At 47.1% G+C, this 24,072-nt stretch overlaps 2 protein-coding genes and 1 non-coding gene across 5 annotated transcripts; all 3 read left to right on the top strand.

Annotated features, from left to right (window-relative positions):
- On the top strand, positions 1–4,780 carry LOC107387590 (FERM domain-containing protein 6). Its single transcript, XM_054749218.2, has 13 exons — positions 1–1,001; positions 1,225–1,315; positions 1,465–1,544; positions 1,625–1,683; positions 1,781–1,994; positions 2,736–2,891; positions 3,002–3,067; positions 3,162–3,230; positions 3,828–4,002; positions 4,080–4,211; positions 4,342–4,473; positions 4,554–4,576; positions 4,649–4,780. The coding sequence occupies exons 1-13, from the start codon at positions 930–932 to the stop codon at positions 4,688–4,690; spliced, it is 1,311 nt and encodes a 436-aa protein (XP_054605193.2). The 5' UTR covers positions 1–929; the 3' UTR covers positions 4,691–4,780.
- A 10,437-nt stretch (positions 4,781–15,217) lies between these two features.
- On the top strand, positions 15,218–15,300 carry trnal-cag (transfer RNA leucine (anticodon CAG)). The gene has a single exon. It is a non-coding gene; the product is annotated as a tRNA-Leu (tRNA).
- Positions 15,301–15,601: 301 nt separating this feature from the next.
- ghdc (GH3 domain containing) lies at positions 15,602–21,205 on the top strand. Of its 3 annotated transcripts, none has more exons than XM_070545635.1 (11): positions 15,602–15,669; positions 16,013–16,306; positions 17,660–17,856; positions 17,931–18,131; positions 18,209–18,328; positions 18,898–19,195; positions 19,323–19,512; positions 19,852–19,923; positions 20,012–20,145; positions 20,224–20,312; positions 21,000–21,205. In XM_070545635.1, the coding sequence occupies exons 2-11, from the start codon at positions 16,015–16,017 to the stop codon at positions 21,108–21,110; spliced, it is 1,704 nt and encodes a 567-aa protein (XP_070401736.1). In that variant the 5' UTR covers positions 15,602–15,669; positions 16,013–16,014; the 3' UTR covers positions 21,111–21,205. The 3 variants fall into 3 exon arrangements, with proteins under 3 accessions (XP_070401736.1, XP_070401735.1, XP_070401734.1); XM_070545634.1 differs by having other exon boundaries at positions 20,397–21,205; XM_070545633.1 differs by having other exon boundaries at positions 20,376–21,205.
- The last annotated feature ends 2,867 nt before the right edge of the window (positions 21,206–24,072 follow it).

Below are 24,072 nucleotides of genomic sequence, written 5' to 3'. Positions count from 1 at the left end.
TGTGTGTGTGTGTGTGTGTGTGCGTGTGTGTGTGTGTGTGTGTGTGTGTGTGTGTGTGTGTGTGTGTGTGTGTGTGTGTGTGTGTGTGTGTGTGTGTGTGTGTGTGTGTGTGTGTGTGGGTGCAGCAACACAGGTGATTTCAATTAGAAATCAGGCACTGCTCTACTTAAGGGGAAGGCACACATAGCTCTGCATCTATTGCGGCTGTGCTGAACTCTTTGCAGGTAAAGATTCACGGAACTCCTTGCAGAAGCTCACAGGTGTGCCAAACAGGGGAGACCAGGAGTCACTGATCAGAAGGACCAAACACCTGTCCAGCACTGAGTCGGACGGCTGGAGGCTCTGGGCCAATTGGGGGAAGCTCAAGTCATCGTCACTGCCTGGCTTCATACATGTTGGTTTTGTTACGACAATTCAACTTCCCCCTGGATTTTAACTGGTCTTCCTGCCCTGTTTTGTAGGCACAACCTGCACAGACTGAGCGTTCACATGGACTTTTAGCTTTTGCAATTATTTTTAATAAATGATCTATTTTTGAAGCAATCCGATTCTGTGCTTCATTGCTCACATTAATGCTGGTTGGTCAGATTCACTTTATGTAACATCTTGGGGGCTGATCGGTGGGTGTTACACATGTACGACCCATACTGAGGTATAAGTAGTTTAGAAAACGAGTGACTGAGACTTGTCATCTTAACCTTTCAAAATTTAGAACGTGACTCGTTTCACAACCTCCTCATGTGATGGTCCAAGTGCTTTTATACATCAAAAATCTTTAATCCACACCATCTCTGAATCAGTCCTCAGATGGTTATAGATCATCAACCAGCTTGATGTTCACTCCTACCTCAGCCTCCCACTGTGAGATGTGTGAGACTGAGGAGGGAGGATATAAGGAGACCCGAGCTGAGCAGGAAGTTTAAAACACAATGAAGTCAAAATGGACTCGACACCTGTGCGTCCTTCTACCCAACAAACAGCACCTGGATTGCACTGTCAGGGTGAGTTGGTTTTGTGTTGTTTTAGACTTTAATTATGATGCGTGAATTAAAAACATGGAAACACAGTTAGCTTTATTTGTTTAGACTATCTTCTCTGGTACACAGTCCCAGGGAGGCTGACCACTGTGCAGGTGTACACCTTTGATAACGACTGTGACTGCACATCTATTCGTCAAAGTGATGGTTAGCAGTGTTGGGGTGTGTTATGATGCGTGATTTCCAGGTTGGAGCCAGAGGCCAGGAGGTGATGAACACTGTGCTGCACCAGCTTGGTGTCAGTGATCTCCAAGTGTTTGGTCTGGCTGTCCTCAGAGGTACGTTAGTACATGTGGGAGCTCAGGAGGATGTGTTATTCCTTCATTTACTGAGGAATGCTGAGGTTTAGGGAGGTGATGCATAACAGAGAAAACCTGCAACCTGTTTTTGATTTACTTGCACCGGTTTATCTTTTTGTTTCTTTAAGATAACGAATATCTCTTTCTCAATTTGGAGAAAAAGCTCAGCAAATATTTTGGCATAAGATGGAACAGAGGATCTTTAAAGGTTGGTGGTTGAACACAATTCTCCGGATTTATTAGGAGGACTTAAACAAACTCAATGACTTTTTTTTATTTGAATTGCAGGTCCCTTTCATCTTGTTTTTGAGGATTCACTTTTATGTGGAAAGTGGGCTTCTGATTCTGTATGTTTGTTTCCTGTAGTCATATTATCTGGGAATTGTCCCTGTCATCAAGTCAAAATGAGGTTTTTAAGCTTGTGCGTGTCCTGTCTTCCATCAGGAGCAGCAAAGTACAGCAGCTGTACTTCGCTGAGCTGAGGCAGGAAGTGCTGCGTTCTCAGAGCTGTCAGCAGGAAGCTCTGTTCTTCCAGCTGGCAGCTTCTGCACTCCAAGCCGAAGTTGGAGATCTGGAACAGAGAGATGGGGCCGACAACAAGACAAAAGAGAGGAAGCATGAGTGTTACTTTCTCCCAGAGGATTATTTTCCTTCTTGGGTGAGGAACTAAAACAAATCAGAGTGACAAATTAGTAAAACTATAAATTCACTAAGTCTCTCATCTGATTTGACACATTCTTATGCAGGGAGACATGTCTGGACAGATCACCAGTCCATCATGAAACCAAAGCGGATATACACATCCTGTATGCACAGTACACACAGATAATCTCTGGTCAATTTACAACCACAGATTTATATTTAATGCATTAGAGGGGTCCAACAGTCCACATGTGCTAACTGCATGGATTTAGATCAATGAAATAACTGCTGTGAGGTGACATCACCACACCACCATGTAAAACTGTTCAAGTTCTTTGAAACAGGCAGAAACAAAAGAAAACATAGATTTCACAAATCTATAACTCAGCGTTTCAGAAAATACACAAAGCTCAATAAAAGCTATATTTAAGAAATTAGAACATTTTCAAAAGTGATTTTGGTTTTGCCGTAGTACGGAAGAGGAGTAGGGCCACTCAAAAGGAAAAAAGAAAAGAAAGACAATTCTGACCATTATTTTTTCAGAAATCTGACTTTAATCTCAGAATTCTAACTTTAGTAATGCTTAGAAGAAAAAAAGGTCGGCATACTGTTGAACTCTCAGAGTTAAAATTTCACCTGATTGTTCCTATGTGGGTTTTTTCCACTGAGCATGTGCCTCCTGACATGTAAGGTTCCTCGTGTGCAGCTTGTTCTGGGCCTAACATTAATATGAACATTAAAGGTGTGTTTGTGCTAGCTGATCAAGCACAGAGGAAGAGACTACCTTCTCCAGCATGGTCCAGAGTTGCACAGCGAGTTGAGAGGTTTGTCCCGCAGCCGAGCCATGCTGCAGTTTATAAAAGAGGCCTGGAGCCTCCAGGGTGGAGCAATGACCTTCTACAGACTGAGACAGGTCAGAGGTTACAGACATTAAAGGAAATCACATGTTTAGAGTCGCTAAAGTGGACTTAATTTCATTGTACCAGTGTAGGTAATTTAACCTCATCACACCTTTATGCTCAGGAGAAAAAGGCGCTGAAGGCTTCCATCCTTCTTGGTGTGGCAGTGACAGGAATCCATATTTATCAGGTGTTTCATCAAATGTTACTTTACTTTTCTTTTACTTGACTTTTTTGTTCTGAGTGCTCCTAAGTTTATCTTGAATTCTTCTGTGAGTGTTCAGGAGGAGGCGGAGGGAAAGCGATCCTTGTTAGATTTTTCCTGGACCGACATTGACTACTTTACATACCAGGTTGGTGCTTTAAGAGGACACATTATGAAAAACTTTTGCATCATTTTGTACTGCATGCTGGTCTCTAATGCTGCTATAAGCACTCCAAATGTGAAAAAACCCATCCAGCCATTTTCTGTCCGTTTTTGGTTTTAGGATCTACATGCCTAAAACAAGCTGTTTCAAAAGGTCTGCATTTGTGATGTCACAAATTAGAGTAAAATAACCTATCATCTGGAGCAGAGAGCAGCAGCTGCTGGAGGAACAACACCTTTACTCTGAGCCCCTACCGGATAACGGAGCTTCTCAGCTTACAGCAGCCTGAGTGGGGGAGGGGTGGGCTTGGCCAGCTCCAGCTTGTTTACTTAAAGTGACTGAGTCCTGTAACGGCTCATTATGGAAAGTACTAAAATCTTCAAGAATAAAACGTCTGAAATTGCTCCATTTGAGCAGTATTGTGAGCAAAAAAATTCACAAGCATGTTTTGTGTCGACCATAGAAAATTAGCTCAAGAAAATTGTCAGAAAATATCTCATTTGAAGCTGCTTTTTGGAACTTTTCTTAAATCTCAAAATTGTTCTCTTTCACATTTGCACCTCCCTTCATCTGATTCTCCAGGGCTGCAGATTTGAAATCGCTGCAGTGGGCTCCCTGGATCTCCCTAAGCTGGTGTATTACACTCACTCTGCCTTTCACTCTGAACACATACTGAAGCACCTCAAGGACAGCCACCGCTTCCACATCAACACCAGGGAGGCAACTGGATACATCCAACAGCTAGAAGACATGCAGGGTCAGGATTCATAACTCTCCAGCTATGTCCATTTAAAGTTTTCAAACCTGTGTTTCTCTCTTTTTGTGTCTCGTCAGCTTGTAACTTCCACAAAGAGGCCTACATATGTGACATGGCGGGTCTAAGACAAAGACTCAACTTCTACAACCTCACATCCTCCATGTCAGACTGCAGTGGTGCAGCCTGGACCAACAAAGAAGAAGTGGGGGGTGAGCACTTTTCATCAGGCCAGCTAACAAAGAAATTATTGAATAAGACGATGCAGCAGTCCTCACTTTAGTAGATAATCCAAAATACATTGATATTTGTTAATGAGTTGTGTCTTAATGCTGATGGCAGAGGCTGAATTGTGGGTGGATGATCCAGAAGAGGTTTTAGTCGACGACCCAGCTGATGTGTCCTGGCTGGCTGAGATGCTGTACGGCGTGTCTGTGGATGGCCCATTGGTGTTGTCATCCTCACACTGGGCAGGTCAGTTCAAAAATCCTCACCCAGTTGAAAGATTTTACAGCTTGTCCATCATGTAATTTAAGGTCTTCTTTTGTTATCAGCTGTCACAGAAGAAATGAAGCAGGTGAGGAGAGCTTAAATCTGTCTGAGAACATAGAGCTCAGTCATCTCTCACAATGTTTCTTCTGGTGATCAGGTTCTGCAGCAGAGAGTGAATGAAAGAGCAGCGTTGGATTAAAAACAGCAAGAAGCAAGAGGGGTTCATCTTGTTCTGCAACTCACCACTCAGTGTTTGTCCTCTGTTTAATACATGTAATAAATACAGTGATAATGCTCACAGTTCAAATTATTGAATTAATGCTAAAGAGAATGAGAACTAAACTATTAGAAATACAAAACAGAAATATACACCACTGTTATGCTTCACTGAACTTTTCTGAGACTAAAGCTATGATGAACGGATAGTAGTTTATTGTCCATACATTTTTTTCTGATCCATCATCCATCCATTCATTTTCATTCGCTCATCCGGAGTCGGGTCGCAGGGGCATTAGCCTAAGGCGAGAGGCCCAGACTTCCCTCTCCCCAGCCACTTGGGCCAACTTCTCCGGGGGAATCCCAAGGCGTTCCGTGGCCAGGTGAGAGACATAGTCCCTCCACTGTGTCCTGGGTCTACCTTTAGGTCTCCTCCCGGTTGGACGTGCACAGAAAACCTCACCAGGGAGGCATCCAGGAGGCATCCTGACCAGATGCCCAAGCCACCTCAACTGGCTCCTCTCAATGTGGAGGAGCAGCGGGTCTACTCCGAGCCCCTCCCGAATGACCGAGCTTCTCACCATACCTCCAAGGGACAGAGCCCAGCCACTCTTCGGAGAAAACTCATTTCGGCCGCTTGTATCCATGATCTCGTTCTTTCGAACACTACCCAAAGCTCATGACCATAGGTGAGGGTAGGAATGTAGATCGACCGGTAAATCGAGAGCTTCGCCTTCTGACTCAGCTCTCTCTTCACCACGACAGACCGGTACAACGTTCACATCACTGCAGATGCAGCACCAATCCACCTATCGATCTCACGCTCCAGTTTTCCCTCGCTCGTGAACAAGACCCCGAGATACTTAAACTCCTCCACTTGGGGCAGGACCTCATCCCTGACTCGGAGAAGGCATTCCACCCTTTTCCGAATCAAGACCATGGTCTCAGATTTCGAGGAGCTGATTCTTATCCCAGCTGCTTCACACTCGGCTGCGAACCGCTCCAGCAAAAGCTGAAGATCATGTTCTGATGAAGCCAACAGGACCACATCATCTGCAAAAAGCAGAAACCTGAACCTCAGGCCACCGAAACGGATTCCCTCCCTCCACACCTTGGCTGTGCCTAGAAATCCTGTCCATCAAGGTTATTAACAGAACCGGTGACAAAGGGCAGCCTTGGCGGAGTCCAACTCTCACTGGGAACGAGCCCGACTTACTGCCGGCAATGTGGACCAAGCTCTGACACCAGTCATACAGGGACCTGACAGCCCGTATCAGAGGGCCTGGTACCCCATACTCCCGGAGTACCCCCACAGGGCCCCCCAAAGGACGCGGTCAAACATCTTCTCCAAATCCACAAAACACATGTACACTGGTTTGGCAAATTCCCACCCACCCTCCAGGATCCCCCTAAGGGTATAGAGCTGGTCCAGTGTTCCACGGCCAGGACGATAACCACACTGCGCCTCGTGAATCCGAGGTTCAACAATCCGATGAACCCTCCTCTCCAGAACCCCTGAATAGACCTTACCAGGAAGGCTCAGGAGTGTGATCCCCCTGTAGTTTGAACACACCCTGCGGTCCCCCTTTTTAAATAAGGGGACCTCCACCCCGGTCTGCCAGTCCAGTGGGACTGACCCCGATGTCCACGCAATATTGTCAGCCAACACAGCCCTACAACATCCAGAGCCTTAAGGAACTCCGGGCGGATCTCATCCACCCCTGGAGCCTTGCCACAGATGAGCTTTTTAACCACCTCAGTGACCTCAGCACCAGAGATTTGAGAGGCCATCCCAAAGTCCCCAAACTCTGGACCCTCTGGTGGGGTGAGAAGGTATATCTATCTATCTATCTATCTATCTATATACACATACATACATACAGACAGACAGACAGACAGACAGACAGACACACACACATATATATATATATATATATATATATATATATATATATATATACATATATATATATATACATATATATATATATATATATGTATGTATATATACATATAGGGTCCAATCTGCTGCCAGTTCAATGACGTCAAAGCATTGTCTCACTCTGGAGTCTCAGAGGAAATTAACCAAACTCTAAAAAACACAAAAGTTTTAACCCCACCTCCTCCAACACACCTGATTTCAATCAGCAGGTGATAACTGGCTTCTGCGAGCCTGAGCTGCTGCAGGTGATTCAACCATGAATCAAGTGTGCTGGAACAATAGTCTCATGGTGGGAGAGATTGCTGTCTTTTCCAAATCTAACTCCAACATTTAAGTGAACCCTATGAGGTTTTAGCCTTTGTCACCACCAGTTGACAAAGGCACATGACAAGGCCCAGACGCACCACTATTCCACACCCCCATACGATGCACTGCCTCAGCATACGGCATCTTATGCTCAGCCTGAACCTTCTCCACCACCACCGCCGCCCTATACGCCACACAGCCCCTATATGTCGCTTGATGATTCCCACCACAGTTACAACATCGGAGCGGTAAATCATAACTCTTGCCGTCATGGTCACCCCCGCACCTCTGACAATGCACCCCCACCACAAAGGCACCGGACACATGGCCTTATCCCTGACACCTAAAACACCTCAGAGGAGGTTCCTCGCACGCCCTCACCGTGAAACTTAGGAAGCCCAATTGGACACGAGCAGGGAGCTCCACCGTGTCGAAGGTAATCAGCAGCGGACTGGACCCACGTGCGTTAAACCCCAGACGCCGAACAGCCACCACCACCGAACTGCAGTTCAAAAAGATCTATGACCGCAAAAATAGTGGAGTGTGTGCTGACCGCACCGGTGAGGTGAATTCACCGGAGGACGAAACAGGTGATGCGCTCTACATCGCAGCAGCGAAACACATCAGGCATAAATAAAAGACCGAAAGCATGAAAGGATATGAGCCGACATAAACGATCGTGTGTTACAATTTTTTTTGAGGTGGCGACACTGTCATGTTCCTGGGAAGGTGTTTAACCCACGACATGAAGAACCATCACAGGACAAAGGCAGAAAGTTCAAACAATGATTTATTAACCCTAACTAAAAGTGTCCTGGAGATATCCAAGTGTGAAGTAGTCGGCAAGAGTCCAAAAGCCAGCAGGGAGGGCAAACGGTGTGACGGGGTACGTCCAGGAGAGGGAGCCAGATGATGGCGGCAGAGGGCAAGTGAAGCTGGAGGAGAGGTGAACCTTGAGTGTGTAATCCAGGCGGGTTATGGTGACTTGCAGGTAGGTACATCCATCTGTGGTTCAGCGATTCCAAGTATCCTGAAGATGAAACAGACTTGAGTCCAAACACCAAAAAATCCAAGCACAAAAAACCAGATAAATCCAAAAACTGTGACAGCACAAATGTCTGAGCAGAGACCAAGTAAAACCTAGTACTGAGTGGCAAGATTCTACCGTGAGTAGTTAATCATCCAGCAATGTGAAGTGGTTCCCTCTCCTCTTAAATAGAGCTCTGCTGCGGTTGATTAGAGGATCTGCAGCTGCCGCTGATCGGTAATGCCCCACAGCTGGTGAGTGCCCTCTCCTGGAATGACAGTCTTACAAAGATGTTGTGGAGAAGAGGGAGTACTCACCCCGTCACACAACAATGCCCCCCCCCTCAACGGACGCCACCTGGCGTCCTAGCAACCGACTCCTCGTAGTCCCGAATGAGGGAATGGTCCACGATGAAGGAGCGCGGGACCCAGGAGCGTTCCTCTGGGCCGTACCCCTCCCAGTCGACCAGGTACTGGACCCCACGACCACGGGGTCGGGAGTCGAGGATCCGCCGGACTGAGTAGACCAGTCCCCCCTTGTAGAGCCGGGCCGGCGGCGGAGGCGCAGGAGCAGGGCAAAGAGGACTGGAACCAACGGGTTTAACCAAGGAAATGTGAAATACAGGGTGTACCTTCATATTCCTGGGGAGGTCCAGCCGAACCGTGGTGGGAGTAGGCGTGTCCAGGACCCTGAAGGGGCCGATGAACCTAGGAGTGAGCTTCCTAGAGGAGGCCTTTAGCGGGATGTCCCGGGAAGACAGCCAAACATCCTGACCAGGAGAGTACAGCGGGGCGGGGCGCCGGTGTCGGTCTGCCAGCTGCTTGTTCCTGGCGGCAGTGCGCTCCAAAGCCGCCCGGGTAGAGGCCCATGCCCGTCTGGCCCCCCTGAGAAACTGCGGGATGGAGACTGAAGCCGAGGACTGCTGTGGAAACAGTGAGGGTTGGTAACCCAGAGACGCCTCAAATGGTGACTGACCGGTGGAGGTGGATACATGGCAGTTGTGAGCATACTCGATCCATGCTAAATGTGTGCTCCAGGTGTTGGGCTGGGAGGAGCAGACACAACGCAGCATGGCACCCAGCTCTTGGTTTAACCGCTCACACTGCCCATTAGTCTGAGGATGGTGGCCGGAGGTGAGGGCGACCTTGGCGCCCAGAGCTTCTGAGAACTCCTTCCAGACCCGAGCCACGAATTGGGGACCCCGGTCAGACAGAATCTCCGTGGGAATACCATGCAGCCTAAAAACATGCTTCACAAGGAGTTTGGCAGTAACAGTGGAGGAGGGAAGGCCTTTAAGAGGCACCAAATGACATGCTTTAGAAAACCTGTCGACCACAGACATGATACATGTGAAGCCCTGAGATTCTGGAAGACCTACAACAAAATCAAGCGCTATATGCGACCAGGGACGTGACGGATTAGGAAGGGGACAGAGGAGCCCAGCTGGGGCTCGGTGGTCTCCCTTTTGCTGAGCGCACTCATGACAAGCTGAAATATAGTTCTTAATGTCTATATACATGGAGGGCCACCAGAAGGTCCGTCGTATCAGAGCTATAGTGCGTCCCACACCTGGATGAATGGAAAACCTTCCTGTGTGTGCCCAATGTATAACCTGCCCCCTAAGCGCCTGAGGAACGAATAGCCTCCCTGGGGGTCCCCCTGGTCCGGGCTCGGTTTTGAGTGCCTCCAAAACCTTGTCCCGGATCTCCCAGGTGATCCCACCTACCACACACGACGAAGGAAGGATGGTTTCGGGCTCGGGTTCTTGGTCTGGTGCATACAGTCTGGATAAGGCATCGGGTTTAGTGTTCTTTGATCCAGGGCGATAAGAAATCTGAAAATTAAAGCGTGAGAAAAACAACGACCACCTGTATTGGCGGGGGTTAAGACGTTTGGCTTCTTTCAGATAGATTAAGTTCTTGTGGTCTGTCCATATTAGGAACGGCTGTTCCGCTCCTTCCAGCCAATGCCTCCATTCCTCGATGGCGAGTTTCACCGCGAGCAGCTCCCGGTCTCCCACGTCGTAACGGCTTTCCGTCGGGGACAGCCGCCTGGAGAAAAAGGCACACGGGTGCAGTTTATTGTCCTCGGGCGCAACCTGTGAGAGGACCGCCCCCACCCCGGTCTCAGATGCATCCACCTCTAGCACGAACTGCCTCTGGGGATCGGGTCTGTGGAGGACTGGAGCGGCGGTGAAGCGCCTCTTAAGTTCCTGGAAAGCAGCCTCGGCTTCTGGGGACCAGACAAATGGGCGTTTCACAGACGTTAAGTTAGTTAGCGGTGCGGCTACCTGGCTGTATCCCTTAATGAAGCGCCGGTAAAAGTTCGCAAATCCCAGGAAGCGCTGCAGCTGTTTCCTGGATGAGGGGGTGGGCCACTCCGTGACCCCGCGGACCTTCTCCGGATCCGCTCCGAGCCTCCCGTGTTCCACGATGAACCCGAGGAACTTGACCTGTGGGACATGAAACAAACACTTCTCTGCTTTGACATATAAGCGATTCTCCAACAACCGCTGGAGAACCGCTCTAACATGTTCCACATGCTGTGCAGAGTCCTCTGAAAAAAATCAAAATGTCGTCTAAATAAACTGTTACAAACTTTTTCAGGAAATCGCCCAACACAGAGTTCACAAGCGCCTGGAATACAGCAGGGGCGTTAGTCAACCCAAAAGGCATAACCAAATACTCATAATGTCCAATAAAAGTCTTAAAAGCCGTCTTCCACTCATCCCCTTGCCTGATGCGCACCAGGTGGTACGCGTTCCTAAGATCCAGACGGCTAAACACCCGTGCGTTCTGCACAGGTTCGAAGGTCGAGCTGAGTAGAGGCAATGGGTATTTATTCTTTACAGTGATCTGGTTTAGTCCTCTATATTCTATGCAAGGTCTGAGGGTACCTTCCTTCTTTGGGACGAAGAAAAACCCCGCGCCCAGGCGAGAGGAAGAGGGTCGAATGAGTCCAGCGGCCAGGGATTCCTGTATGTAGGTCTCCATGCTCTCCTGCTCAGGTCTGGAGAGGTGGTACAGACGACTGCTGGGAAGAGGAGCCCCAGGCAGCAGCTCTATGCTACAGTCAAAAGGCCTGTGTGGAGGAAGAGAAGTAGCTCTGTCCTTACTAAATACCTGTGCGAGGTCGTGATACTCCTGGGGTACATTAGACAGGTCAATCTTCTCGGCTGACGGCGGTCTAAAAGCGCTGATGTTAGGAGGGGCTGCTCCGAGGCAGGACTGGGAGCATCTCGGGCTCCACCCCTCCACTCTTCCCGTCTCCCAGTTCACCTGGGGATTGTGGCGGAGGAGCCAAGGGTGACCGAGCACTACTGCAGTCTGTAGGGAGGGAAAAACAAAAAACTCTATTTCCTCCACATGATTTCCCGACACCCTGAGTTTTACCGAGACAGTCCGATGCGTGATGGTGGTTAAGCTGCGTCCATCCAGAGCCGCCACCGCGAGTGGAGTGGAGAGCCGGGTCGTGGGAATTCCCCACTGACGTACTCGTTCTGTGTCAATCAAAGATTGTTCACAACCTGAATCCAACAAAGCATCAACCGGAAACTGTTTAGCATTAGCATACAACATACAAGGTAACACACTGCGGGACCCCTTAGAGTTCTGACTGCCCACCAGTAGTCCCGACATTACCGATGGGCACGCCCTATTACCAGAACCGGGCAGGCTTTGGCAAAATGCCCAGACCCCCCACAGTACATGCAAAGACCTGACCTCATGCGATGTTCACGTTCCTCCTTGCTGAGTTTGGTCTTTCCTAATTGCATGGGTTCCTCCGGGGGAAGACTCTCCGAGGAATGACTTACTGACACAGTTGCCGGTGTGGGTGTGGGCACGTGAAGCTCCCGGTGCCTCTTGTCGAGGGAGATGGCCAGCTTGATCAGCCCCTCCAGGGACTGAGGTTCCGGGAACATGGCGAGCTGGTTCCTGATGCGGCTGTTTAGAGCCTCCGTAAAGGCGGCGATGAGGGCCTCCTCGTTCCAGGCGGATCCAGCCGCCAGGGTACGAAAATCCAGGGTCATCTCTGCCACCGTCCTCTGCCCCTGTGACAGCGTCCACAGCCTCCTGCTTATGTCCATAGGGGATATGTCAGAGCCAAAAGTCAACTTAAATTCGGCCAGGAAAACGTCCAAGGGGCCTGCCAAAAAGGCAGGGTTGTGGCTCTTAGCTTCTGCCCACCTTAATGCTTTTCCTCGTAGCAGTCCAACAATATAAGAAATGCGACTTACATCAGTGTGGAAGGCTCCAGGAGACCGTGCAAACGCCAACTGACACTGGAGGAGAAAACTGTGGCACTCCTCGAACTCTCCACTGTACGTCTGAGCAGGAGGCGCAGGGGCGGTGTGGTAATAGGCGGGTTCCGCGGCTGCGGCCCCTTCAGTATTGAGCTCAGGAACGGCGAGGTTTCCTTGGGAGGTGGTGGCTCTCTCCTGAGAGGGGTCCTGAGCCTGGAGCTGGGTCAAGCCCTGTTGAAGTTGACGGATCATGGCCTCCAGCTGTTGAGATCGTTGGTTAACAATCTCGAGGTGTTCCAATAAGACCGGCAGGGCCTGTTCCTGCTGAGTTAACCTAGAACTGAAATCGGTGAGTGATGATTCCGTGGGGTTAGCGTTTTGGCTGGATGATTCTGTCATGTTCCTGGGAAGGTGTTTAACCCACGACATGAAGAACCATCACAGGACAAAGGCAGAAAGTTCAAACAATGATTTATTAACCCTAACTAAAAGTGTCCTGGAGATATCCAAGTGTGAAGTAGTCGGCAAGAGTCCAAAAGCCAGCAGGGAGGGCAAACGGTGTGACGGGGTACGTCCAGGAGAGGGAGCCAGATGATGGCGGCAGAGGGCAAGTGAAGCTGGAGGAGAGGTGAACCTTGAGTGTGTAATCCAGGCGGGTTATGGTGACTTGCAGGTAGGTACATCCATCTGTGGTTCAGCGATTCCAAGTATCCTGAAGATGAAACAGACTTGAGTCCAAACACCAAAAAATCCAAGCACAAAAAACCAGATAAATCCAAAAACTGTGACAGCACAAATGTCTGAGCAGAGACCAAGTAAAACCTAGTACTGAGTGGCAAGATTCTACCGTGAGTAGTTAATCATCCAGCGATGTGAAGTGGTTCCCTCTCCTCTTAAATAGAGCTCTGCTGCGGTTGATTAGAGGATCTGCAGCTGCCGCTGATCGGTAATGCCCCACAGCTGGTGAGTGCCCTCTCCTGGAATGACAGTCTTACAAAGATGTTGTGGAGAAGAGGGAGTACTCACCCCGTCACACAACAGACACTTTGAGAATGTTACTGTGGCCGTGCTCAGGACGCTTCTGTCTGGAGCGCATTAACAATCAGAGCTCAGCGCCTCTCAGCTCTAAATAATCCCCAGAGAGTCCACATAGATAATGTAATAGCAGTAGAACCAAGATTGTTTCGGGCTCGCCCTGGATGTGTTGAGGGCTTCCAGTTTGTCGCGTTAGTGGCCGGATCCTAGCAAACTGTTGCCGGAACGGTACTTTCAAAATAAGATAGTTCCCAGATCTTGTTCCGGCAAGATCCGGCTCAAATTAAGCCCTGGATGGAAGACCGGAAAAAGGGCACTTTGGACAAAAGGGGCAGGTGCTCAAGCACCCTCCGCCTCCACCCCTCTGCATGTGCCTGCCGCCGCCCCACTCATGGAACCAAACACCTCCGACTCAGAGACCTTGTTGGAAATGCCATACGCCACACCCTTAATCACACAACCAGACCTCGACTCGGAAACCACCATGTCCACCCCCAGAAACTTCTCAAGCCGCAGCGCTGTGACTTATTCCGGCACACCACCACCAACAGCCCACTGAACACCATGGTAGCGTCTAGCACATCCTGTACCACAGCACTCAGCTCCCTGGACACCGCCAACGGGTTAGAGGTAGCAAAACGCGCAACCACCCAAACAATCCTTGAAGTCAGCCCAAATCCAGGCCTGCTGTAACGCTCCGAAAAAGTTAGTTCAAGCCACGAGCACTGCTGTCACCCAACCGACCAAATTTTCACCTCACAAACCAACAACAAGCACCACAAGGCTGTCGATCATCTGGCCGACGGTGCGTCTCTGACCGTTATGTGCAGTTTGTTGGCTCACAGATGCACAGTCGCGCATGACACAATTAATATACCGATAAGTAATTCAAAAATACATGAAAGTGAGCCAGTCACTACAAACAAAATAGAGGAGGACACACTTTATTTACAGTCATCTGTGGTGCTGAAAGAAAAAGATGCATCACCTGCGTTATTGGATGATATCACAACTGTTTATTATTCTTTGAAATAAATATCAGTGACATTAAGACCTAATATTAACTAAAAGTTAAGATTTTTTTTTTTTTTTTTTTTTGAAGAGGAGACCCTTTCAGGAAACCCCTCTCTGGAACACACCCCTAGTGCATTTATAAGTCGTGGCCACGCATTAATATCTAGTGGGAACGCATTAAGTATATCGTGTTCAAGCAATATTAACTCATAGCCACAAATTAATATCTCGTGGCCACGATTTTTTTCAATGTCACCAGACGGGCTCCGTAGTTTTGTCCAGTAAAAAAAAAGAAATTTGATCGCAAACTGTGGCAGAGGAGGAGCCAGATATTGGAGCTTAGCCCTGATGCCGGCTATTAGCCAGTGGCTAATGTGAATGCAATAAGACAAATAAGGCAAACTTTCATGAATGTAAAGAAAACATATCAAACACCAGGACTGAAATGGTAATGGTTCAAACGCAGGACTTCAGAACTGGAACTGATGCAAAACAAGAAGACCATGCATCACAAAAGAGCCAGGGCTTCTGAAAAAACAGCTCGGGCTCAAGCCCCATAAAATCCCCGCCTTACTCCGCCCCTGAACTGTAGTACGGTTAGGTAGCTTTGGTGTTGGAAGACAATGGATCCAGCCACCACCAGTTTTCCATCTTTCTAGCTTTTTGGTGTTTTATGGTCTCAAACAGTTTTTTAGAATTACGGGTTTTGTGTAACAATGGCTTGTTATTCCACGTGTCTATGAAAACAATGCAGTTATTTCACAACTATGACCTTTGATGCCTTGATACACAGGCTCCAAAATGTAAGGGGCCTCTTCTATAGAGTATGGATGGTTAGCGCCAATATATGGTTAGTACTCTGCGCCGTACATAAAATTATCAAAAATAAACCATCACCATTCAGCTGAAAAGTTTTTATAAACAGATTACAAGTGCTTTTCAAGTCAGGATGGCCGAGCGGTCTAAGGCGCTGCGTTCAGGTCGCAGTCTCCTCTGGAGGCGTGGGTTCGAATCCCACTTCTGACAAGTAATGTTTTTGCCTGGTCGTTCCTTTAAAAATGAAGTTAGTCTTTTTTGAGACAGCAATACGACCCCCCCCCCCCCCTCCCTTATCTATCTGTTTGGGGTGACGTTTAATACAAAATCACAGCATTCAGCTGAACAATAAAAGCATATTTATGACAACCCTCTAAATAAAGTGCCACATATTTACGGGTGGCAATCGATTTCGAACCGGCGTATTCATTACTTTTTGGTACTTTACATTTGAAATACTAGTACGTTTATGAGTGAGGGGGTTCATACGTCATCGTGTAAATAACCAATCAGGGTGGTGAAGTGTTCCCAAACACGGAAGTGCTTCTGACATTAAAGTTTAAGAACGTTCTCCGGCAAGTAAGTGCAGGATATGTACGATTCTGATTTAAAATAGTGAAACACAGTAACGCTGTATCATGAATTTTGGCTGCTACCTTTGATGTGTCGCTATCAAAGGTGGGCTGGAACTGGCAACTTTTCAAGAAGAAAAGCCCTTCAGCTCTAATTTTCCTCAGAAATATGAAGGTTATCCGCGTGTTTTCTAGCTTTGTTATTGTTTTCGTTATAATTAGAGAGCCACGGGAAAATTAATTAGATAGTATTTCTATGTACTTGATGCATAAAACAAATACATTTGTTGCAAATAGCGCCCCATCCTGGCACATCCTCATGTGTTTCTCCCTGCTTGTTTACCTTCAAGCCATGCTTCTCCTGATTCTGCTCACTACCTTTGCTGCCCTCTCTCTGGCCGTGGCAGCAGTCGTTTGGAGAGACATCAGCTCCAAGGTGAAGGGTAAAAACCGGACGTTCATCAGCCTCATTCTGCAGTATGTTGAGATGAAGATGGCCAGCCGGATAGGAAGGGGTCAGAGACAGAAACTAGAAACTGATACACTGAATGTGAAGAAAGTTCAAGAAGAGATTCTGCTGAAGCGACTGTCTGAAAATGCAGACACGTGCTATGGGAGACAGTACAACTTCTGCTCCATTAAAGGTAAAGAAAGACATAAACTTAATATGTAAAGGAAAACAAGTCATCATACCAACAGTCAACACGGTGGTAGTGTGATGGTCTGGGGCCGCTTTGCTGCTTCAGGACCACTTACTTTAACTGATGGATCCATTAATGTTGCTCTACCAGAACATCCTACTGTAGAATGTCTGACTGTTAACCTTAAATAAGGTGTCCATGCCGTATAATACGCCAAAGTGTAAAAACTATTCTGCTAAGTAGAGTAGGACACAATTCATCCACAGCAATATGAGAAGTTCTTTAAACACCGCTGTTGCTGCTAAGTATGTTGCAATCAGTTATCAGATATTGAGATCAGTTACTTTTTTATACAGGGTCATGTTGGGTTGGACTACTCCTCCCCCTTAAAGCTGTTATAGCAAATCTACTGAACAAGCTAGGTTTTGAACGCAAACACGGTCACAGAACACTCACTCCTCACCTCTGGTATCTTCCCTAAGCATCTACCAGAAGCCAAAGTCAAACGTTGCCAGAGGACCACCAAATGTTTCATGCAGCTCACTGCTCCCCCAGAGGATTGGCCAAATGTGGAGAAGAAATTTCACACACCAGTGTGACAATTAATGGGACTTTAACTTTTGAAACGAGAGAGCGCGGAGAACAGTCGCTATTTTCAGGTCCAAACGTCTTTTGTTGTCCGTGACTTCAAATGGTGTTTTTCTTTTTGGGACTCTGGTAGTTTGTCCTAAAGTGTTAGCAGCCGGCTGTTTCTTCTTCTCTGATTTAATTGAGCGGAGAACCTCTCACACTAGTGGTGTTCTGTTGCTAAACACGTGAGTGTAATAAATGGAGGACCCAGGGAAGTGCAGCAGTTTGGCGAGACCAACAACCGGATGGTCTAATGGTCACTTTTGGTTCATGCCGTGTTATTGCTGCAAGTTTTTAGACAAATGCGAGAGAACAAATTTTTTTCTTGATCTCCACAAATATTTATAGCTATACTGCGCTAGAACGTTGTAAAGAGGCGTGAAAAGAATGTTTCAAGCTAATTTTTCAAATTTGCCAAGTATAATATGCTAAAATTATTTAATTACTGCAGATTTCAGTGCAACAGGCCTGCAGTCACTTAGAAAAGTAACAGACTAGGTCCTAGGCACCAGAATTGTGGCTGATTCTTTGAACTGTGAATGAACTGTATACCCTGACAGAGTGAGATGTTAAAAATAAGCATAAAGATATCAGCCAGCTCGGCTGCACAATACCTTAAGACTGACGGACGGAATATAAGGTAGGGGTGAAATTCTGATCATCGCTTCTTGAAAGTTGAAACAGAAACAGTTTTCAGCAACTGATTCTGTTCATTTGTCTCATCAGGTGCTGCTGATTTCCGAGCCCGTCACCCTCTCACCACCTACGAGCACTATGGAGAGTTCATCAGACGGGTTGCAGCAGGAGAAGAGAAGGTGATTACTGCAGTGAAGCCTGAGAGTCTGGTCATGACCTCTGGTACGTCAGGACCCAGCACCATGCTGCTCAACACCATAGACACCACCAGAGAGCTCCACCTGCAGGTGAATCGGCTGCCTGCTAATTCATCTATGTGCTCCATATTTAAAAATAATTATGTATTTGTTATTTCCATCAGGGTGTAACTGTGTGTTTAGTAGTCATGCAGAATGCTTTTGCTGAAACTAACAGCCTTCAGCGCACCACCAAGTTCTTCTACACCCCTGCCTCTCGCCGGTCTGAAGCCGGAATCCCCATCCGACCAAACTTTTCCACACCAACCTCATCCCACTACGGACGCACACTCAGCCTCTTCACAACTCCTGCTCCAGCCTTTACGGTACGATCAGTAAGTCTGATGAAAGGTGAGTCACTTTGTTTGATACTTGTGTGTAAAATGTTCCTGTTTTCATTCAGGTTCTCAATGAGAAGGACATTCTGTACCTGCACCTCCTGTTTGCCCTCAAAGATCCCACAGTGGGAATACTGGAATCCAGCTTTGCTTCCACTGTTCTCAATGCTTTCATAGTCTTAGAGGTACGCGTCTGGATGTCCTGAGAAACCTATATTACTTTTGCTGTTTTAAAATATTGTTTAGTTTATGAGGTGGCAAATGTTGGATTCTGGAAAAAAAAGATGAGCACCTTGACGGCTGCTCTCGTGGTCTGCCTGTATCTGTGTTTTGTTCTACGTGTCTGTGTGTTTAACTTTAATCAGGATGTGCCACAGAGACACATTCCTATGCTTCAGGACGGTTGGGGCGATGACAATAAAGTTGATTCTAATTTTAATTCTGAAATCACAGAAGAAAAATTCAGCAACAACCATGAAAGTTTTTATTTAGCATTTGCAATATGCATTTAGTCAATCTCTGTAAAGTACATCAGGTCGTATTAATCATCATCATGGCTTGAATTACACACACTTCTGGGGGAGCCTCGTGAGAAGGCCGTAAGAGCACGTGCGGGGGGTGACTCAGCATTGTTCATGGTTCTTGAGTCTGTAGAAATCTTCAGTCCATTATTCAAAACAAAATGTATATTATTTCTAGTTCATTAATAAACGATTAGGGGTCAAATTTCTCTAATTTCCTCTCGTTCCCGCAGGAGCGTTGGCAGGAGCTGGTGGAGGACATTGAACGTGGGAAAATTAGCAATGCCTTGTGTCTGCAGCCTGATGTGAGAACCAGACTGGAAGCTCTGATGAAGCCAGACCCAGAGAGGGCTGCTCAGCTCCTTGCCCACTTCCATAATGGTTTCCAGGGGATTGCTAAGTGTGTGTGGCCTCAACTCCACCTGGTGCTGGCGGTAGACTCGGGCACCAATCAGATCTATGGTGAAATGTTGAGGAAGGGATACTGTCAAGGAGTGCCTTTTTATTCACCACTTTATGCTGCTGCGGAAGGTAAATCATAACAGCATCGCCTCATGTAGCCAAGCTGTAGTGGCAGAATGACTGGATGGGTGAAACCAGCCTTGTTCATAGAGCTTCTGCTCTTTTCTGTTGTCCTTCTGTGTTTGGGCCCCTGCAGGTCTGATAGGCGTGAACCTGTGGCCTGATAAACCTGCAAGACAATACCTGCTGTGTCCACGCTCGATGTTCTTTGAGTTCCTGCCAGAGAGCAGCCTGGATGAGGAGTCGCCTCAAACTCTCTTGATGGAGGAGGTGAAGGAGGGGGACAGCTACGAGCTTGTTGTCACAAACGCCTCAGGACTTTTCAGGTCTGGTTTCCTTTACCATCAAGCGAGGAAACTACTGTTTTTGTTGTTTGTCACCCCAGTGGACAGACGGTAATTTCATCTGACAATGAACATGTAAATGATCGTTGCAAATTAAGCAGGAGTCACAAATGAGTGAAGGGATCGTGTGCTGTGATTGCTTTGTAGTCACGATTAGGGTTGTAATACGAGTTCATCTGATTGCACTCAGGCTGGAATGAGCTGCATGTCACAGACAATCATCTTCAATCCCATTCGGTTCATCAGACAGTGTTATGGTCTCTTAACCTGAGACAGGAACATTAGAAAAGCCTTATGAGACCATCATTTGCTGTGTTACAGATACAGGATTGGCGACATCGTGAAACTTGTTGGATTCCACAACCAGTGTCCCATCGTGGAGTTTCAATACAAGTAACATCCCAGAGTAAAACACGTCTCCTGGTGTATAAACTGTACATGCATGACATGTTAATGCGGTCTTTGCCTCTATGTTTATTAGACGGGATCAAATGCTGAATGTTCGAGGTGAGAAAGTGTCTGAAGCGGTGTTCCTTGGTGCCTTAAAGAAAGCCGTTGCTCACTGGCCCAATGCTACGCTTGTTGACTACTCTTGTGCTGAGAGCAGCATCTTGGGTAACATAGTTTTACTATATCATTTGATTAAATCCTCCTGCCATATATGTGGAGCATGACGTTACTGCAACACTGCAGGAGACTCCACAGGTTCCTCCGACCCTCACTACCAGGTGTTCCTAGAGCTGAAAGGTGTGAGGAATCTAGCGGACACGCAGCGATCCAAGGTGAGGTTTATCATAATCACTGTAGCGGTTGCTTTTACCCATTAAATCTGTCTTCTCCTCCAGCTGGACATTTGTCTCCAGCAGGACTCTGCAGTCTACAGGTCTTTCCGTATAAAAGGCAGTATAGGCCCGATGAGGGTGCAGCTGGTGGCAGCAGGTGCTTTCAGGGACCTTTGTAACCAGATGATGACCTACACCAACACCTTCAAAATTAACCGCGTGCTGCGCAGGAAAGACTACGTAGACTTCCTGTTGGGAAAAACCGTCTCCTGAAACGAGACAGGAAGTGAGCTTTAAGCCATGACTGAAGTTTTATTAGATGTTGAATACACCTTTGGGATGTTATTCAAATGTTTAATTTAATCTCTGACATTGAAAGTATATCCAGTTTCAGAAAAAAATATGATTTATAAGGGTTTGTTACCGTTGAAGTATCCAAACTGTAGCCGAAAATTAAGCTTTTTCTTGGAAGTTTGATAATGTTTTTTGTTCCCAGCTGTATCTCTCTCTCTCTCTCTCTCTCTCTCTCTCTCTCTCTCTCTCTCTCTCTCTCTCTCTCTCTCTCTCTCTCTCTCTCTCTCTCTCTCTCTCTCTCTCTCTCTCTCTCTCTCTCTCTCTCTCTCTCTCTCTCTCTCTCTCTCTATATATATATTTATACAGTACATGTACTTTGTTTTATTGTATCAGATTGTCACAAACCTGTTGAGTTATGGAGAAGAAGAAAAGGGCTGGAGCACTCGGGTCAAAGAAGAATGTTTAATCGGTGCAGATAAAACAACAATATCTTTGTCAGTGTAAAGAGGTGTAATATGTTCCTTTTAAGCTTAATATATTACCTTTACTTATGACCAATAAGATGTGATGTTCTATATAAATATAGAATATCAACCTGATTGATCTTTGAATGTTTAATCAGAAGAATTAGGATTCTTTGCTTTTTGAGTGATCAAACACACTTTGTATTAATTCAGACAGTAAAGTTTATAAAAAGTAAGAAATTTATTTTCGAAACAAATTATAACAAGACAAGTTATAAATTAGACGAATGTGATGGATGAATCTAAGAGGATGGAATGTGGGGGGTGATGATGTGTGAATGTGATGTTATCAGAACCCTCGTATCTGAAGAAGCGGAGATTCGAGTGTGATTGAATTTGGTCTGCATTAAACTAGGAAGTTGATTTCTAATAAAACAGCATCGGACGCAATCTGTCGTGCCTATGTACTCAAGATAGGAACCCCCGTGGTAGATCCCCGGAATGTTGGGAAACTGGACCCCTAGGTACCGAAGTCCGCAGGATCAACCGCAGTACCACTAGACCGGTCTCGAGGTGTTCCCGGGTCACAACAGCGAGAAGGTTGGTTGCGTCTAAGATGGACGGACTCTGAAGGAGTCTTGGCTGTGTCAGCTTTGTTCTGGGAGCAAGTTTCTGTGTCGCTGCAGCATGTAACAGGTTTTGACAGCTTGTCAAGAGATGCTGTGGTTAGAGAGTTCCTCCGGTGGCCAGTCCGGAGTTTGGCTCAAAAACTAACTGAATCACTCAGCAAGTGATTCTGTTTTAATATTCCCTTATTGTGATTACATGGCCAACCAGGATGTGCCACGTTAAGAGGTGTCAACAAACAAACCTCAGAACCACACCTTTCCCAGATACAGGAGCTCTGATTTGTGGATCAGAAAATATCTATGTGCAGTGACGTTAACTTTAACTTGCATCATGGAAATATGGTGAGTGTGTGCTTGTCCAGTCACTTACGCAAAATATATGGGTCATATATTTCATTTCATCCTTATTAATTTAAGTACAGATTAATCAAAACATTTCATTTAACCATATTGTTCATTTCATTTCATGATTATTTAACTCATATGAGCTGAAAATGTTCACTTTTATTCAGAGGCTGGAGGAATCCTGTAGAAGCGATTTGGGGAAGCTTAAGGCCTTGAAACGGGAATGCTGTGTGTTCAAAGCGGCAGAGGCCTGGACTCCAGCTGATAGAATAGCAGGATACAGCAGATTAAAGGCACTAGATGTAGACTCGTGTCCATATGACCGGATACTGAAAAGGTCAAACTGTAGATGAAAAACTGACCATTTCTGGTGGTGATCAGTAGACAGCTCCGCACCTCTCTTAACTCGGGTGTCCAAAACATACGGCCGCAGGTCAGATGATACGACTACAAAGTCTATCATTGACCTGCGACCTACGCTGCCCTGGTACCAAGTGTACCGATGGGCGTCCTTATGTTCGAACATGGTGTTCGTTATGGCCAAACTGCGGCTTGCACAGAAAATCCAATAACGAAACACCACTCGAGTTCAGATCAGGCGGGCCGTTTCTTCCCAATCACACCCCTCCAGGTCAAGCTGTCATTGCCCACGTGAGCATTAAAGTCCCCCAGCAGGACAATGGAGTCCCCTGATGGAGCACTATCTAGTACTCGTCCCAGGGACGCCAAATGGGTGGGTACTCTGAGCTGATATTTGGCCCATAAGCACAAACAACAGTCAGGACCCATTCCCTACCCGAAGGCGCAGGGAAGCTACCCTCTCGTCCCCCGGGGTAAACCCCCAACTCAAGCAAGAGTCTTGGGGCAAACAAAAAGCCTACCCCAGCCTTCCGCCTCTCACCCGGAGCAACTCCAGCAAAGGAGAGTGTCCAACCGCTCTCAAGGACTTGGGTTCCAGAGCCAATGCTATGTGTCGAGGTGAGTCCGACTATATCTAGCCGGTACCGCTCAACTTCTGCCACAAGCTCCTGCTCCTTCCCCGCCAGCAAGGTGACGTTCCATGTCCAAAAAAAACAGTTTCCTTGTCCGGGGATCGGACCGCCAAGTCTCCCGCCTCGGTCTGCCACCCGATCCACACCGTACCAGACCCTTCATGTTCTTCCTGTGGGTGGTAGGTCCACAGTTGGATGAGCCTGGCCCCATGGGCAAAAGCCCAGCCACAAGGCGCTTGCTCACGGGCCCCAGCCCCAGGGTGGGACCCCGGTAACCCTCCGGGCCGGGTACTCAGACTCTTTGATTGTACATCCATGAAAGATCCTCTGAACCGTTCTTTGTCTCACCCTTCACCCAAAACCAATTTGTCATGGGAGACCCTACCAGGGGCACAAAGTGCCCCAGACAACATAGCTCCTAGGATCATTAAGGCACTCTAACTCCTCCACCATGATAAGGTGACGGTTCAAGGAGGAGTGTCACCACCTCAAAAACAAATTTAACATGCAATCGTTCATGTCGGCTCATTTCCTTTTATGTTTTCTGTCTTATTTGTGCCTGATGCTTTTCGCTGCCGTGGAGCAGGGCACATCACCTGTTTTGTCCTCTGGTGACGCACCTCACTGATGCGGCCGGCGAGCAACGCACACTCCGCTGTTTTTGCGGTCGGTAGAACTTGTAGAACTGCAGTTCAAAGGTAACTCATGAATATATATGAAGCCAGGTAGCAGTCTTTCTTTAGGATTGAGAGGAGATGCAGGAAGATAATAAACAGGCAGGACAGAAAAATAGTCAAATAAAAACAAGTTTGTTTTTGTACCTGGTGGTTGCAACAAACAGACACAATTGAAGGTAATCAGAAGTGAGGAACAGAAAATAAAATAATTATTTTAATGTTTAGAGCAGCAGGAACTCTGAGAGGCTGCAGGCGCATCAGTGAGTTTGCGGCCGCTGCGCAGGGGGAGGGGGGAGAGGGCTGAAGCGGAGCAGTATAGATGCAGGAACTGCTGTTGTTAAAAGAGATGTGTTTAACTT

This window comes from Nothobranchius furzeri, chromosome 16 (assembly GCF_043380555.1).
Source record: "Nothobranchius furzeri strain GRZ-AD chromosome 16, NfurGRZ-RIMD1, whole genome shotgun sequence".
NCBI lineage: Eukaryota > Metazoa > Chordata > Actinopteri > Cyprinodontiformes > Nothobranchiidae > Nothobranchius > Nothobranchius furzeri.
This window is presented reverse-complemented; position numbering and strand designations above follow the sequence as displayed.

Coding starts and splice junctions, on each gene's coding strand:
- ghdc (XM_070545633.1), top strand. CDS start 16,015: ATGCTTCTCCTGATTCTGCTCACTACCTTTGCTGCCCTCTCTCTGGCC. Junction 16,307..17,659: donor CAACTTCTGCTCCATTAAAG/GTAAAGAAAGAC, acceptor TTGTCTCATCAG/GTGCTGCTGATTTCCGAGCC. Junction 19,196..19,322: donor ACTTTATGCTGCTGCGGAAG/GTAAATCATAAC, acceptor GGGCCCCTGCAG/GTCTGATAGGCGTGAACCTG.
- LOC107387590 (XM_054749218.2), top strand. CDS start 930: ATGAAGTCAAAATGGACTCGACACCTGTGCGTCCTTCTACCCAACAAA. Junction 3,231..3,827: donor TTGACTACTTTACATACCAG/GTTGGTGCTTTA, acceptor CTGATTCTCCAG/GGCTGCAGATTTGAAATCGC. Junction 4,577..4,648: donor TCACAGAAGAAATGAAGCAG/GTGAGGAGAGCT, acceptor TCTGGTGATCAG/GTTCTGCAGCAGAGAGTGAA.